Source organism: Chiloscyllium plagiosum, chromosome 5 (assembly GCF_004010195.1).
Source record: "Chiloscyllium plagiosum isolate BGI_BamShark_2017 chromosome 5, ASM401019v2, whole genome shotgun sequence".
Lineage (NCBI taxonomy): Eukaryota > Metazoa > Chordata > Chondrichthyes > Orectolobiformes > Hemiscylliidae > Chiloscyllium > Chiloscyllium plagiosum.
In genome coordinates this window covers 49549897-49563563 of record NC_057714.1, presented here as the reverse complement: position 1 = coordinate 49563563, position 13667 = coordinate 49549897, and the positions used below count along the sequence as shown (strand labels likewise).

The 13667-nt window shown below is 39.1% G+C and overlaps 1 protein-coding gene across 2 annotated transcripts in view; it reads left to right on the top strand.

The window, feature by feature from the left end:
• Window positions 1-13667, top strand: part of tmem245 (transmembrane protein 245) — a 120051-nt gene that overhangs the window by 68330 nt on the left and 38054 nt on the right. For both annotated transcript variants that reach the window (XM_043690056.1, XM_043690057.1), the window contains 2 exons: window positions 6985-7107; window positions 8471-8616. In XM_043690056.1, coding sequence (XP_043545991.1) covers window positions 6985-7107; window positions 8471-8616 — 269 coding nt within the window. The remainder of the gene's footprint in view (window positions 1-6984; window positions 7108-8470; window positions 8617-13667) is intronic.

The following is a 13667-nucleotide window of genomic DNA, read 5'->3' as shown; positions in this document are numbered from 1 at the left end:
TGATCTGCAGTCCTCACTTTCTCCACAAGATATATACGTTTGTATATATATGCACTCGGGTTGAAGAACAGCTTCTGCCTCGCTGTTACTAGACTTTTGAATGGACCTCTTATCTGTCTCTCTGTCTCTCTCTGTCTCTCTCTGTCTCTCTCTCTCTGTACCTTTGTGGTTGTAACATTTGTATCATGCACTCTGTTCTGTTACCCAGATGCACTTGAATACTGCAATCTGCCTGCAAAGTACACAAGACAACACTTGTTAACAGTACCTCAGTACACGTGATAGTAATAAATCAAATCATTAATATACCCAGTAGGGAGTTTAAGAAAAATGTCTGTATTCAAAGAGTGCTTAAAATGTAGGAGTCTAAATGAAGTAATCCATATTGTAGCATTTAAGATGAAATTACATAAACCTGAGCAAGAAAGATATAATTATATTAGATTAAGAAGGGTGGAACAGCATCAGGGCTGAAGGGACCAGGGTTACGGTTTTTAAATCTTTTAACCTGGTTGGCAGGGTTTTTAAGTACTTCCGAATCCAGCTACGACTGCTAATCAAGGTCCTACATCTGTGTTTAATGGCAGCTGGAAGATTCAATAAAAATCTTTGCAAGTGTAGAGCATCGAGTCGTAAATAACCAAAATCAACATCAGTTTTGGGGAGTTTTTTTCCCCCTAGAGGCCTGTAAGCTTAATTCTGCTAATTCAAGAGTTCAATTCTTCTAGGTAAATACCACATTTAGGGAGGTTGAGACCTTCTCCGGGTCCCATTATGTAATAGCAGTGAACATCTGAGCATTCACTGCTGTTGCTGTTATTGATCTGGGTTATTGCAGTTACTTTCTCCCACCTCGAGTATGAAACTGTTATAAAAGTATGTTTTCATGCAAGTTGCAATTTTGGATTGTCAATAAGATTAATTATCTTCTTTTATCTTAAATTTTCCCCTCCCTTTTATCCCCAGTCTAAGAGTCTAAAAGTCAAAACTTAAAACTCTAAAACTTTCAACAAAGCATGATTTTTCACGGTCCTTGGAAACCTCTGATCCCTGCTTGTGTAGCTCTTAAAAATTGTCTTGTACCACATTTGGATTCACTCACACCAGTAGGGTGCAGCACATAATGGAGATGGACGGTAATGTTTTCTTGTTGTGATTAGCATCAACTCTTAAGGAACTGCTTCTTGCTGATCTCCAATTTCACTTTGGAATTAAAACATTTGTTCTAATGGCTTTATTATGTTTGGTTAGTAATAATTTTACTCTACAGGTGAATTATTGTATCTCAGCAGGTAAAAAATATAAATACATGAATAGCTGCACAGAGGCTGGTATCCCATCACTGTCACCCTTTATCTACATGTGTATAGTGCACTGGCTGCAGCCAGCCAGCTCAGAGCCAATCCCTGAAGTGAAGAGATTCTGAATATCTTGTTTATATTGGTCAGCCAGGGCTCCCTGATTGACCCAGGTTAACCCCAATCAAGGATCTCATAATAAATTAGATCCACCTAGTTCCACTTCCTAAAATACAGAAGATTAAAAAATTAAGTGGGGAAGTTACTTTCTAAGAGAGTAAGTAACTTTGAGGAAGAGATGAGTTCACTAAGGTGCCATATTATTGCAGATGGTTGTTACCAGGTATAGAGAATTGACTAGCTAATAAAAGATGGGGACATGTAACTAGTGGAATGTCAGAGTTCGGTGCTGGGACCACAATTACTTACAATACTCTGGACAATCAAAGTCTTGCCTAGTTTTATTTCTGAACATTCTATCTATCCATGAGCGCTACATGGGAATAACATGCCTTCCAATTTATAAAATATATTGTAATAACATGCTTAAATGGCAAAGCAACAGATTCCTATAAAGCACAGATTAGATTGCCCATTACCTGGACTGTGAATTAAAGGTCTAAAATGCCTTAACATTCTAGTAAAGCATGCAGATGACGTAACTAATTTGCATTTAACAACCACATTTTATTAGTAAAAGTTTTGGCGCCTCAAACTGAGAACCAGACTTTTCTGTGAGCCATTTTCCTCGGAGTAGTGAGTATTATTAGCCTGGAATATGTTACATCTCCTCTCCTGAAGGGTGATATACAATTCTTTGCAGTTGCATCGTGCCAACTTGAGTTGAATCTATTTGTGATCCTCTGAATATTTGAAAGCTGCTATTGATATTTGTTGGAATTAGAAGTAGTTGTGTGCAGTTTTCCTGTGATGAAGCATTTTTGTTACATTTCTGGCTAAATATTTAATAAATTGACTTTATTTAGCTTCATATTAATGTACTTGACTCTAAACTTGAGTTTGAATCCTTTGGTAGGTTTTCTTTTTTTCAAAATGTACTAGCTGTGGCTAAATAGCTTTTCTGTTTTTGGCAGCTTTTTAAAACAATCAGACTGCATTCCAGTGTGTTCCGTCTAGGAGAAAAAAACACTAGACATGATTTAACCTGACCAGCTTCATTTGTACTTTCTGATCAAAGTGCAATCCAGGCACAGAGTGCAGTATGGTTTTGTGAAATGTGAATGGAAAATTATACATACAAAAAATAACTTTTTTGAACCAACAACATTTTTGTTTTCAATGCCACCCCCTCACTTCTATTTGAGAAGGGAATTTTCAGTGCAGATCAGAGGGAAAAGCAATGTGAAGCCTCTGTCCCCACATGTTGCTCAAGGATTTCTTGGTGTTGCTGAGTGAGGGAAGGAGTAAAGCAGAAAGATAATGCAGAAGGATATTCTTATGAGCAATGTCAAAGTGAAAAACTGATGCAAGTGAGATGGGACTGATGTCAAGGCACTCTCTACCTCATTTCCTTCTCTGTCAACTGACAGAGTATTCATTCTGAGGAGTGCCCACAATTACTGAGCGTTAGGCTTACACCTAGCTAAACTGAGATTAGGAGTCTGAAGCAGACAGCCAAGGCATATATACCTCAACTAGGCAACATTTTGGAGTTAAAGGTGAATGTCCAGCACTGGAAAATTTCTGGCTGTAATTGACATGCATTATCACACATCACAGTCCTGAGTCAGCAGTTTGTTTTTCATATCTACACTTATTTCTGGGCACAAGCCACTATTAGAATCAGACTTGCAGTGAAACATCTGATAATTGAAATTAATCCTGAAAGAAAAGATGAGTTTGCTTCATGTTGAGCAGAATGAACTACATAGTAAACTTAATCAGATTAACAACCCATCAGGGGTCTATTAGCCCTTCGATCCACTCTAGCGCTGTAGGCACAGGAAGTTATTTTTGTCATTTACATAAATGATTTGGATGTGAGCATAAGAGGTACAATTAGTAAGTTTGCAGATGACACCAAAATTGGAGGTGTAGTGGACAGCAAAGAAGGTTACCTCAAATTACAACAGGATCTTGACCAGATGGGCCAATGGGCTGAGAAGTGGCAGATGGAGTTTAATTCAGATAAATGTGAGGTACTGCATGTTGGGAAAGTAAATCTTAGCACTTAATGGTAAGATCCTAGGGAGTGTTGCTGAACAAAGAGACCTTGGAATGCAGGTTCATAGCTCCATGAAAGTAGAGTCACAGGTAGATAGGATAGTGAAGAAGGCGTGTGGTATGCTTTCCTTTATTGGTTAGAGTATTGAGTACAGGAGTTGGGAGGTCATGTTGCAGCTGTCCAGGATATTAGTTAAGCCACTGTTGGAATATTGCGTGCAGTCCTGGTCTCCTTCCTATCAGGAACTAGAGGGCATAGGTTTAGGATGAGAGGGAAAAGATATAAAAGAGAGCTAAGGGGCAGCTTTTCACGCAGAGGATGGTATGTGTATGGAATGAGCTGCCAGAGGAAGTGGTGGAGGCTGATACAATTGCAACATTTAAAAGGCACCAGGATCGGTAAATGAATAGGAAGGGTTTGGAGGGATATGGGCCGTATGCTGGGACTAGATTGGGTTGGGATATCTGGTCGGCATGGATGGGTTGGACCGAAGGGTCTGTTTCTATGCTGTACGTCTCTATGACTCTTTAAATCGTCTGCACTTTGTAGTTTCACTTCTGTGACTTAGTTTTCTCTCCAGCCCTAACTGCTGAAATGAAAATCATTTTTACTTATGGTTGAGTTCTTTTTTTTTCAATTATATGTTTGTAGTATGAAAAGAATACTGCTGTAGAAGTACCTGAAGTTGGATTATGGTATAATTTAGAATAGAAGGAATTTCCCCTCTACCTTAACTTTCTTCTAGCGAAAATGTTCAAAGTTATGCTGACTTCCTGCATTATTACCTCTGTAATATTTATACTTGATTAGTTGCACTCTGAACAAGCTGTGATGGTAAGCCAGAAATACTATGAAATAGTTGTCAATGCTGTGCTGAATAGAGATAGTGACTGTGCAAAATGAAGGAATTGTATATTCCTGGAAGGTGTCATCAACAATGCTATCTATCAGTGCTTGCTTAACAATAACCTGCACATTGCTCAGTTTGGGTCCGTTAGGCTACTCAGCTCCTAACCTCATAACAGGCTTGGACAAGAGTTGAATTCAAGGTGAGGTGAGAGTGACTACTGTTGACATCAAGGCCACATGTGACTGTGTGGCATCAGGGGACTCCAGCAAAACTGGAGTCAATGGTAAGATAGGTGGGATAGTTTTAGTGAGTAGTAGTCAATCATCTCAGCTGCAAGACATTTCTGCAACAGTTCCTCCAGGAAGTGTCCATGGTCCAAACATCAGGTGCATCATCACTGACCTTCCCTCCATCATAAGGTCAGAAATGGGGATATTCGCCAATGACTGCACAATGTTCAGCACTATTCATAACTCCTCATACTGAAACAAAAACAGAAGTTGCTGGAAAAGCTCAGCAGGTCTGGCAGCAGCTGTGAAGAGAAAGAGTTAATGTTTTGTGTCCGGTGATGCTTCCTCAGAACATGGGACTTCCAGATAATTCTGTGCGACAAGGTGCATATTGTAGATTAAAACAGCAAGCCGAGGTAGACATACAATATTCTCCTTGATCATTATATACTTTGAATGAAAAGTGTCTTTAGGTGGATTTAATAGTCATAGCTGCAAAAGTTTCTATCTATTCACATCCTTGCTGGAAGAGAGATTATCTCAATAAGGTTACCTTCAAGCATAAGATCAGCTTCTACGTGGTACCTTGCAATACATCATTTTTGAATTCTTTCCTGTTGTTATGCCACTTGCACGGCAAATAGCCCTGGTTGAGTATGAACTTTTTACAAGCTTGGCATTGTGAAGACTGAAGCCAAGATATTGGTGCTAGCTAGATTCTAGCAGCTATTTGAAATAAACTCTCAAAGCTTTATAGCTCATGGAGAATAGACAGCCAGCCAGCAGAATATTGACCTAGTCAAATCTGGAGGTGACAAAGCCATGCTGAGAGCTTTACTGTCCCTGAGGCACTTGTGGACCTAGGATGGATCCTTGGGAGACTTACACCAAACATCTGTTCATCCCAGTTTTAAATGTATTCAAAGTGGTCTCCACAAACCTCAGGGTCAGAGAATTCAGAAGTTTCACAACCCTTTTGTGTGAAGAAATTTCACTTTGTTTGAGTCTTAAATGATTGGCCCATCATCCTGGGATTGCCCCCATATTTTAGATTCCATGACTAGTAGAAACATGTCTCAGCATCCAACATAAATGCACTTTCAGAATCTTATTTCAAAGTGATCATCTTTCGTTCTAATAAACTGCAGAGACTAAATGAATGATTGAAATGAAGAACCAGTAATGTATCCATGTTTGTTGATGCTGCAAACTTTGGTGGCATTGTAAACTGTGGGGAGGACAATAATCTCAACGGTTTAAGTGAATGGGCAAAAAGACACAGATGGGGTAAGTAAAATTGCTCACTTTGGTTCTAAGGATATAAAAACATTTAATGAAAAAGATGTAAAACTTGCAAGTATTATATTCAAAACTATTTGTGTGCTTGTGGTATGCAGTAAATTAACATGCAAAGTAGCAAGCAATCAGGAAAGCAAATAGCCTGTTACCCTCCTTGCAAGGGACTTGGAACAGGGGAATAAAGAAGTCTTACAATTGTAAAGAGTTTTGGTGAGATTTGAAGTAGTATGGTCAGTTTTGGTCTCCATGTTTAAGAAAATATATTTTTGCCTTGGAGGTTGTACAACAAAACTTGCCTAAATTAGTCCTAAGGCTGAGAGTTGTCATACAGTAAGAGGTTGGGTAAGTAGGATATTTAGTCTCTGGAGTTTAATAGAACGAAAGACGATCGCTTTGAAATAAGATTCTGAAAGTGCATTTATGTTGAATGCTGAGACATGTTTCTACTAGTCATGGAATCTAAAATATGGGGGCAATCCCAGGATGATGGCCCAAAATGAAATTTCTTCACACAAAAGGGTTGTAAAACTTCTGAATTCTCTGTTCCTAAGGTTTGTGGAGACCACTTTGAAAACATTTAAGACTGGGATGAACAGATGTTTGGTGTATGAGGAAATTGAGAGGTATAGAGAGCTGACAGGAAGGTTTAGCCATAATTTTATTAAATGATGGAACAGGCTTGATGGACCACTCCTCCCATTCTGTAAGCTTGTTCCCTAATTTCATAAACCTAAAAACTTGCATGTTTGACCTGGATATTAATTCAGTTCCTGCTTTGGGTCCACCTTTTTGCTTCTAACAGGTTTTAGCCTTTCTCTTTCTTGAATTCTTCATGAATAAAGGTGGTTATCTAGAAGGAAGAAGAAACTTTGTGTGATTGATAGGACTGCTGATTTGAACATTGTCTGAAATATTTGCTGATGTTTGAGATTTTCCAATGTCTATTGATTATGCTCAGCAAAATTTGTCTTAATCCATCCTCCATATATTGTGAGTAATATCCTCTGACTGCCATACATGTCTGATTTTATTGCCCTCAGCGGTTGGGACCTTGGTAACTACCCCTTTGGCAAAGGCATGACTGCAGAATACTTCTGATCTTTTGTATGTATATTTTCTTAGATATTGGAGTCTCTGTGGATTGTGATGAGCCGAAATGTGAGTTTGTTGTTCACGACTGCAACCACCTTATTGACAGTTCTGTTCCACAGTGGTACAGCACTTCTCAACTTTGCTCTTTCATTGGTAAGGAGTTTAATGTTGAACTACATTATAAGATATACATTATTCAATGTTGTAGGATAATTTCAGTATTAATATAAAAATTCCAATGGTCTTTATGTATAAAATACTTCATGTTTATATGCAGATTTGCTATCCATGGATCTGCCTACTTGCAAGATCAGCCCCAGACCTGAATTTCCCAACTGCCCAGTCCTGACAGATTGTACAGGCCTTTGTTATAGTTAGTTATAGTGGTATCACATTTTATTTGTTATTTGCAGCAGGTCTGTACCCCTGTTCCCTGCTTTAATGAGGATTTAGTGTATCACCGAGAAAGGAATCTAAGAAACTCAACTTAAAATAAGTAATGTAGCTCCTGAGCTGCTTTTACCATTGCAAATGGAGAATGAGCAACTCAATCAGAGGGCATTAAAATAACCAAGTCTGAAGGTTACTCAGGCACATATGAGGATTTCAGTAGCAGAAAGACGTCATGCTCTCAGCAATGTGGTTGACTCTTAACTGTTCTCGAGCAGTTAGGGGTGGCAGCAAATGTTGGTCTTGCTGATTATGCCCATTAAGGAATAAATGATAGAGAAGAATGATAGTATGGGATATTCTAGAGGTGGATATTCAATGCCTTGAACTCATATTTTACCCCTTTTTATTGCTCAGGAGATGCAAACCCCTAACTTAGGATATCTATTCACTAATGTTTTGAATAGATTGTAGAATTCAATAAAGTGGACGACTTGTGTAATAGGCAATTCTAACCATTTTTTTTGTGTAGATTGAGATGTGACTTGCCCAACCTGATGCATTGCAATGCTTTCAGATTTTAAATTTAACCTCAACTCTGCCACATTGTTACAGCCACAAATGCCATCAAATCCTTCATTCTTGTACCTTTTTTTTCTAGTCCCTCTACTCTTTGCAGTTTGCCATATCTGCATCTGTACTTTCAATGTAAAAGATCTAGAGAAACTGCCAAATCCAGGGAAATGTAAGGTTTCAGGAGGTTTGGGAATAATTAATTTTTTGGATGCAAGTATGATTTGGGTAATTTGTCCATATTTTTACTGCCTTAAAAAGGAAATCACAAATATAAGGAACCACAAAACTGTATTTTTTTTAATTTATACTTCATTGAAAGTAGCAATAGGAGAAATCTATTATAGTTGAATCCCAAAATAATTCCTCATTTCTTAAACACTAATTGAGCTAATGGCCCAAACATACATGAGAAATGATTTGTAGTAATTTATCTTCTACTTACATTGTTTTAATTGTTCAATACAAACTACAACTTTAATACTGAGCTAGTTCAAGAATTGTTTTATCTAATGCTCTGATGTGGCTTAATTCTGGTTTTTATTTCCTGTAGGTCATTTTCTTAACTACACTCTTCTACCTCCTAAGTTCCAATGATGAGTATTACAAACCTGTGAAATGGGTAATCAGTCTGACACCCCTTTCCCAGCCAGGACCTTCCTCCAATATTGTGGGTCAGTCTGTCGAAGAAGCTATACGGTAGGCTCACACAAATCAGCAATTTTATGTTATTAAACTGGGATTAGATAGACTTAAATTTGTCTTTTCTCTCAAAAAAAACTCTAACTATTTGGTTCATCAGCAGTCATTACTTAGATGACACAAAGGTTGGAGGTGCCATTGATTGTATCGAGGGCTAATTGCAGGCTGCAGCACAATATAGTTAAGATGCAGAACTGGGCTGAGAAATGGCAGATGGAGTTCAACCTGGATAACTGCGAAGTGATTCATTTTGGAAGGTCGAACTCGAATGCTGAATATAGGATTAAAGACAGGATTCTTGGCAGTGTGGAGGAACAGAGGGATCTGGGTGTGCAAGTACATAGATCCCTCAAAGTTGTCACCCAAATGGATAGGGTTGTTAAGAAAGCATATGGTGTTATGGCTTTCAATGACAGGGGGATCGAGTTTTAGAGCCGTGAGGTTTTGCTACCGCTCTACAAGTCCCTGGTGAGACCAGACTTGGAATATTGTGTCCAGTTCTGGTTGCCCTACTATAGGAAAGATACAAAGGCTTTGGAGAGGGTGCAGAGAAAGTTTACGAGGATGTTGCCTGGACTGGAGGGCTTGCTTTATGACAAAAGGTTGAATAAGCTCGGACTTTCCTCTCTGGTGATGAGGAGGAAGAGAGGAGACCTGATCAAGGTATACAAGATAATGAGTGGAATTGATAGCGTCAATAGCCAGAGACATTTCCCCAGGGCAGAATTGACTGGTACAAGGGGTCATAGTTTTAAGATATTAGGAGAAAGGTATAGAGGAGACGTCAGAGGTAGGTTCTTTATGTAGAGAGTTGTGAATGCATGGAATGCATTGCCAGTGGTGGAAGCAGAGTCATTAGGGACATTTAAGTGACTGTTGGACTTGCACATGGATAGCAGTGAGTTGAGGGATGTGTCAGTTATTATATTTTACCTTAGGATTAAACCTCGGCACAACATCGTGGGCCTAAGGGCCTGTTCTGTGCTGTACTTTTCTATGTTCTATATGTTTTTTTCTGACTTTGAATTAAATATCAGTTAAGGCTTCTTTATTTTCAAACCATTCACAAAACTGCAAATTGGCATTTGGTTACATTATGTTAGATATGCTTTTGTGCATGTGTACTGTGCTGAAATGTTTCTAGTAACAGAACTAACATCTAGACTTAGAAACACTGCATGAGCATGAAGTTCCATTTGACCATCCTTCTTCCTTTAGCATGCAGTTTTGTATCCCAGTCACTGAGTAGATCATACTTACCATTCTTCACTTCCCATTCTGCTTGCTCTGGTGGAGGCATTGCACACTACCAAGTTGCATGTTGTGAGAGCCTCAGTGCAGCTTGGTGTGTGTGATACTTTCATGTGAGTGCATGTGCACTGGTATGACTGCATCTTGTGGAGATGGGTAAACTGCTGTTGTTCATTTGAGGGATTTGAAGTCTGTAGACCTGTTAAAATGCAAATGATCTCAGCAATTTGAATTTGAAGCAATTACTCATTCTCACCAAATTTCCACAAAGTGTTCTCGCCTTGTGGAAATGCATAATTTTCTTTTCAAAAATGATTGCATTCAAGATGGACCACACATTCCATTTGAATGTCATTGAAAGGTTATTAAATTATCATTTTAAAGTGCAAATTCAGAGCTACAAGGTCAAGAAATATGCATATTTGATGTAGAAGGCAGAAGTTAATAGCAATTCATAGGTCTATCAAACCATTATTGGAATATATTTATTAAACTGGCAGCATTTTTTTACAGCACACATTTTTGATATTATTTCTTATTTTAACAAATTAATTTACTGTTTTTGAACTTGATCATGTAAATCATAGTTAGTTTGATGGTAGGTTTGACCAATATTATTTGCAAGGGTGGTACAGGAGGACATGTTGAGTTAATCATTACAATATGGAGAGCTGCCATTCAGAAGGACCACCAATGGTTTGCTTGAAAGAGCCACGTTTCTCTCTGTTTGCATGGAGTGTTCTTAAAAAGTATTTACTTGCTGAAGACCAAATCCTCAAACTTAGCTGATGCTGATAGTTTTAAAACAGACTTCCAGTCACACTTTGGGACCCTGATTCTTTTATTTTTAGGTCTCTAATGAGAAAGTAGAACATTGCCTAATGGGAAACTGACTGGAAATGTGAAGTGCAAAGGTAGTTAAGTGTTTTAATAAATGACACTCAAAATATTGATGTTCAGCACATAATCAGGAGGGCCAATAGGATTTGACAATAGTCAGGCTATTATGCTTTTGTTACCCAAAGTGTTGGTGAGACCATGGGCAGAATCTTTCTTTGGTTTGAGCAACGTAGGCTGTGAAAGGATTGGGCAATGAGTGTGGCAAGGTCTGTCAATGTTGAAATCAGCTCACTTCATCTTCCATGCTTTTAACAAGATTCTTGTTAGGCAGCGATGAGTTGCTAATACACAGGGATTATTGTCTGTTAAACATCGTATTATAATCCCAACTCAGCTCATAATTATTAAACCTCACATTTTGCCAAACTTGCCAGATAAGTTTGATATCAGGAAACCTGACAAGGAAACTAGAGTGGCTACCTGACAGATTCAATTCACTTTGTGCTGTGAACAACCTCCATGTTGGAAACTGGGCTCCAGTGTCTAACATCCATCTTGACATTTTCTGCCCTATTGTGTTTTCCTCGTGGAATGAGGGAGTGGCATGCATCATGGGGAGGTGGAAGTGGGTGGCACAGCTATTACTGTTGGTGCAGATGGGCAAGTCTCCTAAGGAAGTGAGTCAGCAGCACAGAATGCATACAGATAATTACTGAAAAGGATTGGGATGACTGAAGGTGTGTGGGGAAGATATAGGCAGTGGTAAGAATGCCACTGATAAAGGGCTTAGCCCGAAATGTCGATTCTCCTGCTCCTGCAGATGCTGCCTGACCTGTGCTTTTTCAAGAATTGTAAGGATGGTAGAGCATGAGCATTGTTGGAGGTAGAGCAGTAGCAGAGATGGAGTGGGTGTGAGGTCATTGGCCTAGGGCACAGAAGAGGCTGATTGATACTGACCTATCTACACTAATGGAGAATCAACGTTTCAGGCTGGAGCCCTTCATCAGGAAGGGCTCCGACCCAAAACATCGATCCTCCTGCTCCTCAGATACTGCCTGACCTGTGCTTTACCAGCAACACATTCTCGACTCTGATCTCCAGCATCTGCAGTCTTCACTTTCTCTTATCTACACTAATCCCATTTTTCAGTGCTTGGCCCATAGATTGAGCATTTCAAGTGCTCGTCTAAGTACATGTTTTAAAGATTGAAGTTTCCTACCTCTACCGTCTTCCCAGGCAGTGCATTCCCGATTCCTACCTCCCTTTGAGTGAACAAAAACTTTCCTCAAACTGACTTCACCTTAATATTATGTCCCCTTGTTATTAATCCTTCAATTAAAGTAAGGGGAACTGCTACTTCCTATCCACCCTGTCCATGCTACTCATAATCTTATGTACCTCAGTCAGGTTCTCCCCTCAGCCTGCTCTGCTCTAAAGAAAACAACCTGAGCCTATTGACACACTTCATGCTAAAGTACTGCAACCTAGGCACCAATTGGCGAAACCTCTCTGCTCCCCCTTCAGTGCAATCATATATTTCCTGAATTTTGAATTCAGCTGCCTGAGGAAGGAGCGTGGGCTCTGAATGCTTGCAGTTTCAAATAAACCTGTTGGACTATAACTCAGTGTTATGTGATTTTTTTTCATTGTCCACCCCAGTCCAACTCTGACACCTCCATATCATGGCTAGCATCTGTGGAGGCTGAAACAGAGTCAACGTTTCATGTCCAACTTGAACTTTCTTTGATACTGACGAAGACAAGAAAAATTGTTTTTATGCTATCACTAAAGAGTGAAAGACAAAAAAGTGGTACAAATGGTGAGTGTGCTCTAAGCAAAAGGCAACGGGAGTGTTGTTGGTAATGCAGAAGTATAATCAATGAAGAATAAGTATTAATAGCAGAAAATAGGTCGGATTTGCTGAGCGCAAACCCATTTAAATTATAAATTGGGGGTTTGGGGAGAGAATGCAATCAAAATGGAGGACAGAGTATATGGTTTGAAGTTATTGAACTGAATGTTGTCCTTGAAGGCTTTAAAGTGCCTAAGTGGGAAATGAGTTGCAATTCTTCCAGTTTACCTTCGACTTTGTTAGAATACAATAGCAGACCAAGGACAGAAGTATTACCTGGAGAGAAAGATGGTGAACTGACATGGTAAACAACTGGAAGGTCAGGGTCATTCCTGTGGACAGAGGGGAAGTGGTCTGTAAAGTGATCAGTCAGTCAGTGTTTAATCTTGCCAGTGTAGAGGAGACCACATTTGGAGCATTGAATACAATTGAATAGATTGAAAGGAATGCAAATAAATCACTGCTTCACCTCAAGATTTGTTTGGAGCTTTGGATAGCTAGGAGAATGCAACATCAGTCTTGAAATTGAAATGAGCAAAACTCTCCAAATTTTAGGCTTTAATGCTGCTTGGAGCACCCTTGCATTCAAAATTCACAGTAAAATTTGAAGTTAGTCACCTTTTCTGTCTCCCTGTACAGGTTGGCATTTTAAACCTCCGAAATGACCATCGAGAACATAAATCCCATTGTGACAGTTATCTTTTGACAATTTTGTTGCTAAATACAGTGTAGAATTTCGGTCCCCCAGTGGGAGCAAGACAAATACATACCACACAAAATAAAACAATTTTCACCATGAGAGCCGGTAAGTTCTTGTCATTTTAGTGCCCTAACAAACATTCTGCTAAGCTGCATAAGTGCACAACTGTGCAACAATCAGAAATGTATTGTGCACGCATTACATATAAGAAGGTTCCCTTGAAGGTGTAGACATGGTCAGGTATCAAACCGAAAGAGACCAAAAATAAAGCATGTTGGCCACATGCCCCAGTTCAAGAAAATAATCACCTAATCTTAAGTAGGTTCAAGAAAATTATTCTGTGGAAAATAGTCAATGTGATATTAAGCTTGCTAACATATTCAAACATGGTAAACAAAATCAGTT